This window comes from Microcaecilia unicolor, chromosome 13 (assembly GCF_901765095.1).
Source record: "Microcaecilia unicolor chromosome 13, aMicUni1.1, whole genome shotgun sequence".
Taxonomy (NCBI): domain Eukaryota; kingdom Metazoa; phylum Chordata; class Amphibia; order Gymnophiona; family Siphonopidae; genus Microcaecilia; species Microcaecilia unicolor.
Genome location: NC_044043.1, coordinates 92,814,885 through 92,830,872, shown reverse-complemented (window position 1 = coordinate 92,830,872; position 15,988 = coordinate 92,814,885). Strand labels below are relative to the sequence as shown.

The 15,988-nt window shown below is 44.7% G+C and overlaps 1 protein-coding gene across 1 annotated transcript in view; it reads left to right on the top strand.

Moving 5' to 3' along the window:
* Window positions 1-15,988, top strand: part of HSPG2 (heparan sulfate proteoglycan 2) — a 428,317-nt gene that overhangs the window by 321,732 nt on the left and 90,597 nt on the right. The window contains 6 exon segments of the mRNA XM_030222172.1: window positions 3,600-3,751; window positions 4,747-4,876; window positions 6,277-6,428; window positions 7,219-7,348; window positions 9,379-9,515; window positions 13,088-13,217. Of these exon segments, the coding sequence (XP_030078032.1) occupies window positions 3,600-3,751; window positions 4,747-4,876; window positions 6,277-6,428; window positions 7,219-7,348; window positions 9,379-9,515; window positions 13,088-13,217 (831 nt within the window).

The window sequence follows — 15,988 nt, the reverse complement described above, 5'->3', positions numbered from 1 at the left end:
AGAGATGAGTATTAGACATCCACTAGATGGTACAACCAGCATGTCATAGGGGCCATTCAAGGCTGAACAGTTCCCTTTTCCTTTACAATTATAAATTCAGCCATTTTTTGGGGGTCAAGGAAAACATAAGTGGCATTATTAACAGTTACCAGGCATCTACATGGATACTTTAAGATATAAGTCCCTCCTAGGGCGAGAGTCCTCGGTTTAAGAGCCAAAAACTCTCGCCTTCTCCGTTGCGTATCTCTATTAAGATCCGGGTAAATCATAATTTTACCCCCCAAAAACATGGCTTGCATATTCTTAAAATATAAGCGGAATATATTATTCCTGTCAACTTCAAAAGCAAAAGTAACTAATAAAGTCAATCTTTGTGTAATTGTCTCAAGAGAATCTTCTAGAAAAGCTGTTACATTCAATTCGGGTGAGCATTCTGGTTTAGAAGATTTCCCAAATATATATTGAGCCTTGACCACAGGAGGAAAACTTTCTTTAGGAATTTTTAGGATTTCTTCAAAATATTTCTTAAGCAAGTCAATAGGTGGTATTAAAGGTGCTTTAGGAAAGTTGAGAAATCTCAAATTGTTCTTCCTATTCTGATTATCTAAATATTCAATTCTTTTTACCAGAGTCTCTTTATCTTTAATTATTAAAGTCGTGAGATTTTGTAAAGATTTCAATTCCACATCCTTATTTTCAATATTCTCCTTGTTTTTTTGAGCTTGAGAAGCTGTCAGGGTTTGCATAGATTTAGCTGATAATAAATCTTCTCTTAAAATATCAATTACCTGGATCAGGTTCTTATTCATACTCTGCATGACGTCCCAGAGATTCTCTAAAGTAATCACTGCTGATTTAACAACTCCCCGAACTTCTCCGGATACTCCCCTCGAAGCATTAGTAGAAGTGGGGTTTCCCCCTACCTTCACGATGGAAGTCGCTTCTAAGGGTTCACTTGCAGCGGGACCTCCTAACACAGCTAGAGAGCTAGGCACTTTGGTCCGCTCTCCTAGCTGTTCTCCGACTGCAAAACAGGTTCCGGGTCGAGGAGGGGCAGTGAATGAAGGCGAACTCAACGAGGCGCCTTCCATGCTGTAGTTCGATGAAGAAACATCGAAACTGACCGTCGTGGGCGTCTGCAACTCCAGTCTTCGAATTCCACAACTCTCGAGCGTCTGTTGGCGGGGGGTGGAATTAGCGGGACCAGAGGAGGTTGGTTTCGCCGATTTCCCCTTTCTTTTCCCCATGATGGTATCGGGTAGAAAGTTCACTCCACCACCGACTTTAGCAGAGATCGGGAGCTCAGAGATCTGCTTCCTCTCTGGTCGCCATCTTGTTCCCTCAAAGCACCTATTTTTAACAGGTTGCCTGTAAAATATCGTTATTAAATTTTGGGATTTTGCCAGGTTCTTGGGGCCTGCATTGGCCGCTGTCGGAGACGGAGTGCTGGGCTTGATGGACCTTTGGTCTTTTCCCAGCATGGCAGTGCTTATGAACTTATGTACAGGAGCACAGGTAAGGCTAATGCAAAGGCAGATGGCAAGGGATTAAGCAAGTTAATTTAGTGGGGAAACAGGAGCTCGGGGATCAGGCTGCCATCCAGAGCTGCAATGTCACTTCCTCGATATACCACCCTTTCTGACGTGCATTAACCCCTCTTTTTTTCTGACCTTGAGGAAGCCTCAAAAATAAACGTAAAATTTCAAAGAGGAACTCCTAAAATCAGAAGCCCTAATAATACAACACAGGTCAATATTTAAACATTGTGGGGTTATCATGAGTTTTAAAGGTAATCAAGATATTCAGTCCATTATCCACTGTGAGCAGCGCTGAATAACCAGACATAGTGGTGAGCACCTCTTATCGCTATCTGGACCGTTTTAGGACTGTCACATACTGCTGTCCTAAAGTTATCTGGATAGTGATCTGGAAATCGCTGCTACTGGATAAATCGACCCGCTGCCCAAGCTCTGCAGCAGCTTCACCCCCAACACTCTACAGACGCTGCTGACACGGTCCAGAACTGTTCTTATAGTGCTACTGATAATCCACAGTTTATCATTGTATTTGGAGGCCGTAACCTTGCGAAGGATGTAAAAAGAATTGAAGCGGTGCAAAGAAAAGCTACGAGAATGGTAAGGGATTTGCGTTACAAGACGTATGAGGAGAGACTTGATGACCTGAACATGTATACCCTGGAGGAAAGGAGAAACAGGAGTGATATGATACAGACGTTCAAATATCTGAAAGGTATTAATCCGCAAACGAACCTTTTCCGGAGATGCGAAGGAGGTAGAACGAGAGGACATGAAATGAGATTGAAGGGGGGGGGGGCAGACTCAAGAAAAATGTCAGGAAGTATTTTTTCACAGAGAGAGTAGTGGATGCTTGGAATGCCCTCCCGCGGGAGGTGGTGGAAATGAAAACGGTAACAGAATTCAAACACGCGTGGGACAAACATAAAGGAATCCTGTTCAGAAGGAATGGATCCTAAGGAGCTTAGCCCGAGATTGGGTGGCAGAGGCGGGGATAGTGCTGGGCAGACTTATACGGTCTGTGCCAGAGCCGGTGGTGGGAGGAGGGGCTGGTGGTTGGGAGGCGGGGATAGTGCTGGGCAGACTTACACGGTCTGTGCCCTGAAAAGGACAGGTATAAATCAAGGTAAGGTATACACAAAAAGTAGCACATATGAGTTTATCTTGTTGGGCAGACTGGGTGGACCATGCAGGTCTTTTTCTGCCGCCATCTACTACGTTACTATGTATTTACATCAAGGAAAAAAAAATTTGTTTTGTTGCTTTTTAGGTGGATTCCATTCAGTAACCCAAAACACAATTTTCCGCCTCATCCCCTACCCAATTTCTCCTAGCCCCAGTGACAGCATCAGCCCTCCATCCAGCCCCAGCATCAGCCCCCTCTTGCCTCAGCTCCAGCCCTCCACCGGGCATAGTGCAGGAACTCATCTCTGCTTCTGCTTTTGTGGTTTCTAGCTCTATTATTAATCATTTCTGTTATTGATTTTCATTTAATACAAAGATACAATCTTTGATTAGATACACCAATACTTAAATAATTCTTCAACAAGAAAATTATATTAATATAGTAAATTAAAATATTGGTTTTAACAGTCCACTAGTAAGGGAGAAAATCCAACAATATACCAAAGGAAGTTGGTCTAATAATCTTAATTCTATCAAAAAACGTTAAGCAGGAGGTTACCCCTGTCAATTAAACCGCTTCACATCTGGTGCTCCTCCTTTTTACCTTGCATATTAAGAAAGTTTCACAACTGTTCTGGCTCAAAAAAAAAAACACATATCTATTGTCTTTAAAAAGAAGTAAACGCTTGCAAGGAAATCTCAGTTGGAAACTAACGTTTATCCCAATAGATTCTTGTTTCATTTCCAGAAACCTCTTCCTCCTCTGTTGTGTCCATCTAGAAATGTCTGGGAAAACTGAAACTTCATTTCTAGCTCTAACGAAGAGTTTACAACTCAAGATCGGGAACAACTTCTGTTCTCATATTTTGGGACTCTACAAAGCACCAGATAACGCAGTATGACTGTGGTCTGTAACCTTCTTTCTGTTGGCTCTTCCAGCCTCGGACATCGCACTTCCAGTGAGGATTGAATCTTCATCAAACTCCATCACCGAGGGACAGACCATAGACTTGAATTGTGTTGTTGCAGGCCACTCGCAACCTACAGTCACGTGGTACAGGCCAGGGGGACCCCTCTCCTCCAATCATCAGGTACCTTCTCTATGCATTTATGATCTTTTCTTTCACAGCTTGCAATAGCAGAATTCGCTAAGTCCCTTAATATATTGATGGCTTAAGAAAAAGGACAAATGAGAGGGGAGGGGGAGAAGACAAAGGGAGGATGAGGGAAGTTGGTGCTGAGGTGGAAGAGGTGATGGAAAGATAGAAAGTAGCAGTGACAGTGATGGGGTTGCTTTGCAGGAGTGGAGTGTGTGGCTGATGAGATTTGGGTGCATCAGTGATGTGATGCATGAGAGGTAACTTCCAAAGAAAATCCAGGTGCTCATTCTGGGGGGGGGGGGGGGGGTCAGGGTAGATAAAGTTTAAGCATAATGACTTTGTGAAGTAGGCATCTCTCATTGGGCTTTTCCTACTGGTGAAATGTGTTGAGAGCCAAGTTGGGTTCTTGGAGAGTAATCGCACAATATTAAGGTCTATAACTCATTCTCACTGCCAGTCTTGGAGAGCGTGAACAGGGCTGATTTTCAAGATGATGACAATGAATATTCACTAGTCCAAGAGCTGATTTAATTTACATGTGTTTGTTCTGAAATCAGATTTGTTGTCAGCCTCCGAGGTACTTAACTGCCCCGTTATACCCTGTCCCGTTCAGCAGAATGGTTCTAGTGCTACTGTAGTGTATAAATGAGCAGCTGATATGGGGATGAAGAATAGATAAAGCCGAGGAGTGGCCTAATGGTTAGTGCAGCGAGCTTTGATCCCAGCATTCTGGGTTCAGTTCCCATTGCAGCTCCTTGTGACCCTGGGCAACTTACTTAACCTTCCATTGCCTCAGGTACAAAAACCAAGATTGTGAGCCCTCTAGGGACAGAGATAATACCTGCTTATAATTTGATTTGTAAGCCACATTGAACCTGAACTCTGTTTGGGATCATGTGGGATACAAATCTCATAACAAATAAATTATCAGAGGGTGAGGAACCATGTGCAAGATGAATCTTTTTCTCTTACCTGTTCTGTGCTAGGTGTCGGGTTCCCAGCTGCGCATTGTGCAGGCCACCTCGGCTGATTCTGGCGAGTACATCTGCCGTGTTAGCAGTAGCGCTGGCACCCACGAGGCCTCCGTCACCATCTCTGTTACCAGCTCCACTTCCTGTGAGTAGAGATTTTATACACTTTGCACTAATGGTGGCAGAAGTGATTAGTTACTGGCCGTCTTCAAATCTAAGCTAAAAGTCCACCTTTTTGATGCTGCTTTTAACTCCTAACCCTTATTCACTTGTTCAGAACCCTTATTTTATCATCCTCACTTTAATATTCCCTTATCTCTTGTTTGTCCTGTTTGTCTGTCCTAATTAGATTGTAAGCTCTGTCGAGCAGGGACTGTCTCTTCATGTTCAAGTGTACAGCGCTGCGTACGTCTAGTAGCACTATAGAAATGATGAGTAGTAGTAGTAGTCTTTGGGATTCCGGAATCTTGCTGCTCTTTGGGATTCCGCACAGAATGTTGCTACAGTGGGATTCCAGAATCTTGCTACTCTTTGGGATTCTGCACGGAATCTTGCTACTCTTTGACCTTATCCCTTAGGTGTCCTGTTTGCCTGTCCTGATTAGATTGTAAGCTCTGTCGATCAGGGACTGTCTCTTACATGTTCAAGTGTACAGCGCTGCATACGTCTAGTAGTGCTTTAGAAATAATAAGTAGTAGTAGTAGTGAGACAGTGTTCAGCATGTGGCTACCACACGAGGATATCTTAATAGATATCTTTATAAAGATTTTTGACCAACCTGACTATGAGTTGGGTTGTTGAATATATGGTTTTAAGATTAAATAAATAAGTTACCTTTCTAAGGACTCTGTTTACTAAGGTGCATTAGTGTTTTTAGCACGCCTACATTTAGCATGTGCGCTAACCATGTAGGTGCCTATAGAGGTATTGTAGGCACATACATGGTTAACGTGTGTTAAAAATGTTGACGCGCCTATAACGCTGCTTAGTAAACTGGGCCCTAAATGTAGGATTGCTGGTGATGTGGCCCACTTATATGAATAAAGTTGTCCCGATAGCACTGAATGGAGTAGCCTAGAAAGAGAGGAAAATGAGTGAAGATAAAGACCATATGGCCTATCCTGTCTGCCCAGCCACTAAACTCTACAATCCCTTCCTGTCCTTCAGAGATCCTCTGTACTTGTTCCACGTTTTATTAAATTCAGTTCCGTTTCCTCCACCTCCACTGGGAGGCCCATACCATGTATCCACCACCCTTCCCGTAAAGAAATATTGCCCTAGATTGATTTATTGAAAGAGATTTATAATCCGCTAATCTAGAAATAAATCTTCTTGGAAGATTATAACATTAAACTGAATTAGTTGAAATAATAGAACATATATTCTTATGCAAGTTAAGGTGACTGGTGACACCAGTGAGGGTTTAGAGCCATCTGGTACTTTGGATTTGACTAATACTGCAGAGAATTCAAAGATATGGGAAGAGATGTTTCATGCCATTAGTTCCTTCTGTCCCCCTAACCCTCTTCCTGTTGGCTCTTCCAGCCTCAGATGTCACCCCTCCTCTGAGGATTGAATCGTCATCAAATTCCATCGCCGAAGGACAATCCATAGAGTTGAATTGCATTGTTGCGGGCCAGCCACGACCCACAGTCATGTGGTACAGGCCAGGGGGTGCCCTTGCATCCAATCATCAGGTACCTTTTGTATACATTTGAGATGTTTAACCAACTACAGACAGCTATGGTTACTAAATCCCTCAAAATATTTACTGTTTAAGCAAGAAGGCAGAGGTTGAGTCTAGAGATTGGAATGAGAGAAACAGAGAGGGAGAAGTGGGATAGAGAAATGGGGAGAAAACGGGAAGAGGTGTAGGGAGAATGGAACATTGGGAGGGAGATTGAGAGTATCAATGGAGGTCTGCATTTCATCTCCAGCTCACCGAGTCTAACAGGGTTTTTGCACATTAAGTTTCAATTTGGATTTTCAGTTTAATCACTATTTTCCAAATTTGAGTTCAAGGCTAGTTAAAAGTAGGTACACCAGACAGCGATTCTCATGGTGGGAGGGAGACAGGCAGGCAAACTGTGGCTGAGGTGACTCTTGCTGACACATGGGGATTCCACTCTGATAGAAATTTCCCTTCCAGCCCTCACTTAGCAAAAAGGATGACCTATGTCAGGGCAATGAGTCCTGATGGCTCAACAGTCAGTCGGGTTTTCAGGATATCCTCACTGAATATGCATGAGAGAAATTTCCATCCATTGGAGAACCAGTGTGTACAAATGAGAGGGTACCCTGAAAACCTGACAGACTGTGGCCTCACAAGGGGCAGGTGAGAAGCCCTAAGTGTAGACGTTCATTCTGGGAAGTAAGCATACCTATGTAGACTAATGTTTGGGGCAGCGGGGCTGAGAACCAGAGAGGCTGGGGTTCAAATCCCATATCAGATTCATATCCCTTCTCTGTCTTCTTGTCTCTTGCTAGGTCCTGGGCTCCCGGCTTCGTATCCTGCAGGCCACCACGGCTGATTCTGGCGAATATATTTGCCGTGCTCGCACTGGCAGCGGTACCCACGAGGTCTCCATCACAATCTCCGTCAGCAGCTCTGCCGTCTGTAAGTAACTGGTTTATGTCAGTTATCTGCTCCGCTGGCTGCAGGGGTGGTAGTTACTATGGTGTTCTTGTGGAGGTATTGGCATTCTTAAGGATTTACTACGCCACCTACACAGCGCGCCCTAAAAACGCACCTTGGTAAACAGAGCCGTTGGTCCATAAATGGAAACTACTCCAGCTTTCACTATGGGTTGAGGTTTGGGGTTTTTTTTTTTTAACCTGCTCGAGCCTAGTTAGGGCTTCAAGTACACGGATGAAGGAACAGATTCCTCCCTTTTTGTGGATAGGTTCTTTTATTCTAACCTGATCTGGCCTCTGTTGGGGTTAAAGCACTGTGAGCCTTCATCGGCCACTACCTGGGGTTTTTCTACATGTTTCACTTTTCCTGGTCTTGATGCAGAAAGGTAGCACGAGACAGTAGCATGTGGTTAGCAGATTATGCAGAAAAGGGGTTTGTGCAGAAACTAGCCACCGCTACCAAACCTTAATCGTCTTTAGCTGTTTAGATCTATTTTTTGTTTTGTTACATTTGTACCCCGCGCTTTCCCACTCATGGCAGGCTCAATGCAGCAGGCAATGGAGGGTTAAGTGACTTGCCCAGAGTCACAAGGAGCTGCCTGTGCCGGGAATCGAACTATTAGTCTGTCCCTATGAACTATTGTGTAATCAGATGTACTATGCTGTCCTAATTTGATTGTCTCTGTTGATTATCAATAGAAATCAAACAAAATAAAACATGGAAAAGAAAATAAGATGATACCTTTTTTATTGGACATAACTTAATAAATTTCTTGATTAGCTTTCGAAGGTTGCCCTTCTTCCTCAGATCGGAAATAAGCAAATGTGCTAGCTGACAGTGTATATAAGTGAAAACATTCAAGCATTACTATGACAGTAAAATAGATACCATTGGAGATTCTACATGGAATGTTGCTACTATTGGGGATTCTACATGGAATGTTGCTACTATTGGAGATTCTACATGGAATGTTGCTATTCCACTAGCAACATTCCATGTAGAAGGCTGCGCAGGCTTCTGTTTCTGTGAGTCTGACGTCCTGCACGTACGTGCAGGACGTCAGACTCACAGAAGCAGAAGTCTGTGTGGCCACATTGGTGATCTACAAGGGCCGACTTCTACATGGAATGTTGCTAGTGGAATAGCAACATTCCATGTAGAATCTATAGAAATCAAACAAAATAAAACATGGAAAAGAAAATAAGATGATACCTTTTTTATTGGACATAACTTAATACATTTCTTGATTAGCTTTCGAAGGTCGCCCTTCTTCCTCAGATCGGAAATAAGCAAATGTGCTAGCTGACAGTGTATATAAGTGAAAACATTCAAGCATTACTATGACAGTCTGACAGGGTGGGAGGATGGGGGTGGGTCGGAGGTATGCATGGGGACATCAAAGCATATCATTGATATTCTAACAGGATGGGTGTGGATAGGTGAGGGGTGGGGTGATCAACAGAGAAATACAGCTTTATGGTTTATAATGGGCTAGGAACCCCAGATCCTTGTTAAGTCCTTTCTGTTGGGTGTTAAAATATTCAATCATTCTGACTTCAAAGGTCTTACGTTCTTGTATGGTTTTAAAGTTACCTTTCAGTATTCTCACTGTGAAATCACTGGTACAGTGTCCTGGTTCTGTGAAGTGCTGCCCACCGGGGTGGGGGCCCTACTGGCTGTATTGTTCATGTGATGTCTATGTAAATTGAATCTTGTCTTAAGCATCTGGCCTGTTTCTCCAATATAGCATCCTTCGTTACATTTTTTACACTGTCTCTGTTATAAAGTCCTTTAGATTGTAAGCTCTTTTGAGGGGACTGTCTCTCTTCATGTTTGACTGTACAGCGCTGCGCAAGTCTGGTTGCGCTTTAGAAATGTTGAGTAGTAGTAGTAGGTATAAATTTAGATTGTAAATCCTACAAAAACAGGAAACATATGTTGTGCACCTGAATGTAACGCGCCTTGAGCTAAATTGAAAAACCCTTCCCTTCTCTTGCGATTGGTTCTTTCAGCCCCTGTGAGGATTGAATCATCATCGAATTCCATCACCGAGGGACAGTCTATAGAGTTGAATTGCGTTGTTGCAGGCCAGTCTCGTCCCGCAGTGATGTGGTACAGACCGGGTGCTGCCCTCGCATCCAATCATCAGGTACCTTCTGTGTAGATACAGAGTCTTTTGTTTTACCAACTTAACAGGGCAGTGCATGTTGAACTCCTGGAACTGTTGCTTAATTTTTTTTTACTTTGGCTCTATTTTTTGTTCATTAAAATCTCATTTTAATTTGTCTGTATTCATAGATTTGGTTAAAGCAGTGGCGTAGCCACAGGTGGGCCTGGGTGGGCCAGGGCCCACCCAATTAGGGATCAGGCCCACCCAACAGTAGCACACGTATTAGCAGTAGCAGGTGGGGATCCCAAGCTCCGCCAGCTGAAGACTTCCCCCTGATGGTAATGAAAACGCTATTCTTCACGATACCAGCACCTGCGCGTGCTCAGTTTTCAGCGCGTGCCTGCTGCAGACTGCTAAGGTGGAAAGAAGCGTTTTCCCGCCAGTTGAGATTTTTTTTTTTTGGGTGGTGGGTGAAGGGGAGAACACTTGGTGCCCACCCACTTTTTTTTATTTTTTTATTTTTAGAAGTCTTTATTGAGCAAAAAGAATATAACACAGAACATATATAACTCGGCTCATTACATCTTATTCCAAGGGAGCCCAGCACAGCATTAAATAATATATATGGAATATCGTATGGTGTCATCAGCCCCACCATAGTCACCTTGTGTACGTCATATTTTTAATCCAGTTTTATAATACCCTCTCCCACCCTCCTCCCTACCTCCCCTACTCCCTCCATCGAACTCCCACCCTCTAACCGTGCCCACCCACTTCTTGTCTAGGCCCACCCAAAATCTGTTGTCTGGCTACGCCCTTGGGTTAAAGACAGCAAAAACAGGCAGTGATCCATAATCAAGCGTAGAAATCGACAAACAAGCAGACCAACGGTTTTGAAGTGCTGTTGCTGTGTTATTTATTAAGACAGTCACAGAAAGTGGCCAGATTTCGCCCAGAGGGTTGCGTCAGGGAGGATCCCATTCTTAATGAATGATGTCCTAATGGTTATTTATTTGTTACCTTTGTATCGTACATTTTCCCACCCATTTGTAGGCTCGATGTGGCTTACATTATTCCGGAAGGGTAGTTATGGACTCCGGAGTGAACAGATACAGAGTGTAAATACAGTAAAATAGATCAGCTGTGGACCATCCCAAGCAGCATGCCAGGGGTAGGATCTTGCAGCGAGGGGTAATATATTGTTCGTTTCCTGTTATAAGATCCTACGTGTGTTTAGAGAAGGAAAGAGAGGGGGTGGATTGGCTCTGATTTATAGATCTTTTTCCATATTCAGTTTGGAGTCTACCCCTATTAGTGAGAACTGTAAAGGATGCATAAGAACTCGCCATACTTATGCCAGTAGGCAAGGAGGTCTCTCTTTTGTCTGAGGCCTGTCTTCCTTTTGTCATAAGTATACACAAAGTGGTGGGAGTTCATCAATGACCGACCCCACGTAACCCTCTTCACCTACCAACACAGCATGACTATGATCGAACAGGACAACACGCAATCTTCATCCATTCCGACCCTTGTCTTATACCTCATACGATCACTATACAACTTTGTATTTGTTATCCACCGACTGGGCAAACACCTTTGATGGTACTATATAAGCCACATTGAGCTGCAAATAGGTGAGAAAATGTGGGGTACAAATGCAACAAATAAATGAAACTGTCTGACATCTAGGGATTACTGACTATACAGGAGGAAAAAGCCTCAGTAAGCTCACACGCATTGAAAAACACTTGGAGCAGGGGCTGCTTTAACAGCATCCAAGTATCCTAAGACGCCACTTGCATGACATAATTCTGTGCTATATCAAATTGAAGAGTGCTTAGCTTAGGGGTGTCTTCCTTAGCACCTCTCCTCCAGATAGACCACGACCGACGGTGGCCAGACGTTTCGTTGTCTGCTTCAGGGTCCAACGGTCAGGAGCTTTAGAAAGAACGTGTCAGTCTCTTCAGACGGAAGACAGTTTATAGTTCCTTTAGTCATAATACATTTTTGGCAGCACATAAAGAACCTAAACACATCCAACTCAGTTTCAAAAATAAAAGGGGAAAAAGGACCTCGGAACTCACCCAGTGATATGACTACTAAATTGTACCTCAGCTGCTTTTATCATTCAGGGCTTCAACTCAGTCGTCGGTCAAAAAAAAAAAAACCCCAAACGCAGTCACCTATTTAATTTCTTTTGTCTGTTTTAACCTTTTCTCTCTTTTAAAATTTAAAACGACAGCGTGAGGATAAAATCTTGTGCGCTTATCTGAAACATAAGATCCTGAGAGGCATCCGTTTCACTGAACCTGCTCCATCGGGAGGGATCTTCCATCGTTCATTATTGAGGGACTGCCGTTCTACATCTTCCCCCACCTGTGATGTAAAGCGGCAGCCCCGCAAATTGGACGCGCCTGGAAAAAAAGGTCCCCCTATTTTTTTGTGTGTTTGAAAATGGACATGCAGCAAAATTAAAACCAGCATACGTCTCCATTTTCGGCCTGAGACCTTACTGCCACCCATTGACTTAGTGGCAAGGTCTCACACGCTAACTGGGCAGTAAGCGTCAGTGTGCGTAAACTGCCGATTACCGCCGGGTAAGCACCACGTGGTAGAAAATAGAAAATATGTTCTACCGTGTGTTTTGGACAAGCATCAAAAATGGAACTACTGCCCGGGTCACGCAGTAGCCGGGTGGCGCTTCCAATTTGATGCATGTAGGACACGAGTACGCGCCTACGCACCTTAGTGAAAGGGCCCCTCAATGCCGGGCAGTGGCGTTCTGTGGTTCACTGCCACCCGGGGCAGATCGCTGCTGCGCGCACCCCCCCCCCCCCCCCCGGCTGCTGGGCAACATGGCACCCCCCCCCCCCCCCCCCCGACCCAGTCCCCACCTGTCTACCAGCTCCGTCCACCCGGCGCCTCGCGCGACTGCACTGCTGTAAAAGAAGAAAATCGCCTCGTCGGCCCTTCCCTCACTGTGTTCCGCCCTCTGATGTAACGTCCTATTTCCTCGAGGGCGGGGCAGAGTGAGGGAAGGGCCGACGAGGCGATTTTCTTCTCTTACAGCAGCGCAGACGCGAGGCGCCGCACCACACAGCTGCCGGGTGGATGGAGATGGTAGGGACTCGCCAGCAGAGCACCCCCCCCCCACCCGTTGACACCCGGGGCGGACCACCCCCTCCGCCTCACTGTTGCTACGCCACTGCATCCGGGCGACCAGCACTGAACATCCGGGGTCAACCGCCAGTCAGGAAGGAAGTCTACCCGGTGCTAACCGGGCAGTGCCATGGTGGTCAGAGCTGATATTCACTGGCACTGCCCAGTTAATTGCCACTGAATCCCAGTGGCCAGGACGCTGCGTGGTTTAAGTGGGCAAGAGCCAAACCGTGCTGCACATCAATCCCCTTTTTATTGTTTTGTATTCTGTTTTTTATTTATTAAACTTTTAAAATAATTTTTTCTTATCACTTCAGAATAAAAGGTGTTTGTTGTTTGTTCTGTTTTCGCTTTGTATCGTCTCCTTGCATGAGTTTGTTGAGCGGCTGTTTTGTTCTTTTCTGCGCTGTCCATCACATGAGGTTCTTTCCTGTTGCGTTTTCCTTTGCTAGGTCTCGGGCTCTCGGCTGCGCATTGTACAGGCCACCTCGGCTGATTCTGGTGAATACATCTGCCGTGTTAGCGGTGATGCTGGCGCCTACGAGGGCTCTATCACAATCTCTGTTATCAGCTCTACTTTTAGTAAGTAACGGTTTATATCAGTTCTCCAACAGCTTCACAGGGGTCAATAGCTACTGTATGTCAGAGGAGGTGTTGAGAATCTCTATCCGTAAGTGGAAACTACTCCAGTTTTTACTCAGGGTTGAAATTCCTACCTTAACTGGCACACATGGGACCAGGATGGACTATGCCACTGAAAGGAAGGTGGGACAGTCTATTCCCTCATCTATTATAATGTACATAAAAAATAATTACTGTTTTAAATGGCTGTAAATAATAATTTATTGTGACCAGATTTACTCTTCCTCTTGGGGGGCGTAGGACATGGAGCACAGCTGGATCAGAAGTGGCCTCATTCACATGACTTCACCCCGAACCTCAGAGGTTCTTACCAAATCTCAAACTGGCCACACAGGAGCAGGAGCTGGATCGAGCAGCTCTGAGAACGTGATAGGCACTAGGAAGGTGACCAAAGCAGAAAGCTGGAGGAAGCTGTCTGCCGACTGCAGTGGCTGAGTCCCTGTCTCCTTCTTCTGACTGGTCCTATCCAGCAGAATAAACCAGTTGGCAGCCGGAGTTGGGGAAACACCTACGCACAACTCCTGTAGTAACAAGGAAGGGGGCACAGAGACAAGGAGCAGATGCAAGAGACTGTTAATGTAGAGGCGTAATAAGAAGAGACAGCACGTGAGAGTGAGGGCACAGAGGAGAAATCAAACTTCCTGCTTTCTCCTCTGTGCCTTAGCTCTCACTTGCTGCAAGTCCAAGAGCTCTCTGGTAGGGGGGGGCAAGTGGAGGAAGAGAGAGAATCATATAGCCCAGTCCTCCACACCTCTGAGTTAGCCTCCCCTAAACACTGCCTATGCCAAACCTTAATTTGCCGCCACCTAGAGTTGTTCTTCATAAACCCACTTTCTTCTTGTTTCCAGCTCTGTAACTGTATTTGACTGTGCACAATTAACCCAGAGACGTAGCTGGCCTCACGACATGGCTACGCTTCTGAATTGACCTACTGTTCAATGACCGTGTTTTCCACGCAAAGCCCTGACTTTCAACCCCTATTGACTTATGCAAATGAGGCTACACAGTGAGTCTTTGTACATGGCTCCACGTCTCTCCACATCCCCCAAAAGCCACCCCGGAGGCCACTGGCTGCAGACATGAGCACCTTTGGGACTTTCCAGCAAACATTAGTGGAATAAGTGGCATGGCACTTGGTGGTTAGAAGAGATGGAACCACTCTGGAGTATCTTAAATATGTAGTACCCACCCCCTCCTTCCATCTTTTAGTTTAAATAAATGTAGTATCTATTTAATGAGAGGAACAAGTGAACTTCCAAAACAGTGCACGAAGCCAATGATTTAAGGCAGTGCTGCTCAACCCAGTTCTTGAGGCTCACCTAGTCCCATTGGGTTTTCAGGATATCCACAATGAATTTGCATGAGATAGATTTGCATGCACTGCCTCCATGCTATGTAAATCTATCTCACGTATCTTCATTGCGGATATCCTGAAAACCTGATGGGACTAGGTGTGCCTTGAGGGCTGGACTGAGAAGCACTGATTTAAGGAATGACTGAGACTCCTGTAGTTGTCCGTTGTACTGGTGCATTCTCTCTGGACAGGTTTCTGGTATCCAGTCAAAATTCAGAGAGCAAAAATGAAATGTCACATGGTGAAACAACTGCCTAATGGTTTGGACAACGGGCTGAGAAGCAGGAAAGCCAAAGCTCAAATCCTTGTGATCTTGGGCAAGTCTACTACTACTACTACTACTACTTAACATTTCTAGAGCGCTACTAGGGTTACGCAGCGCTGTACAAATTAACAAATAAGGACGGTCCCTGCTCAGAAGAGCTTACAATCTAAAGGACGAAATGTCAAGTTGGGGTAGTTAAGATTTCCTGAGAAGAAGTGTAGTGATTAGGTGCCGAAGGCGACATTGAAGAGGTGGGCTTTGAGCAATGATTTGAAGATGGGTAGGGAGGGGGCCCGGCGTATGGGCTCAGGGAGTTTGTTCCAAGCATGGGGTCACTTAATTGTCAAACTTATCCCCCCCCCCCCCCCCCCCCGGTTTACAAAGATGCACTAGCAGTTGCCAGTGCAATAATGCTCTCAAACCCCATTCAGCATTGTCACACAGCAGCCGCTAACGCGGCTTTTTAAACGGGGAGGGGGGGTTAGATAATAAGCCCTCTGGGTTAGGGGTTTACCTGCTGTACTCGATTATAACTTGCCATGCTCTGGTTTGGAATGCAGAGTACTTAAATTTGCTACCACTAATTAATAACAGCTTATTTATATACCTAAGAGTTCTGCATGGTTGCAACGAACAATTAATAGTTCATAGTCAACATATTTTTTAAATAAAAAGGTTTTAAGAAATGTTCTAAATTGTATTAGGTCATATTCTCTCTGTAAATGAATAGACAAAGAATTCCACAACAAGGGACCAAGTTCAGAAAATAATTGCTTGCTAGTAGTGGGGGAGGAGGGGGGAGTTTCCCCTCATACTATAAGACGGTAAAAAAAAGTAACATTAAGCACAAATTGCAATGCTGAGATTACAGTGATAAACAAGATGTTAACCAGGACAAATATCAGGTAATATTTTAAAGGATAAAGACAAAAATCATTTAGGGGGTCTTTCATTAAGATGCTGTAGCATTTTTACTGCACGCTAAAAATAGGCGTGCGCTAAACCCTAGAGATGGCTATGAATTCCTATGGGCGTCTCTAGCGTTTAGTGCGCACTGAAAACGCTAGTGCACCTTGGTAAAAGACCCCCTTA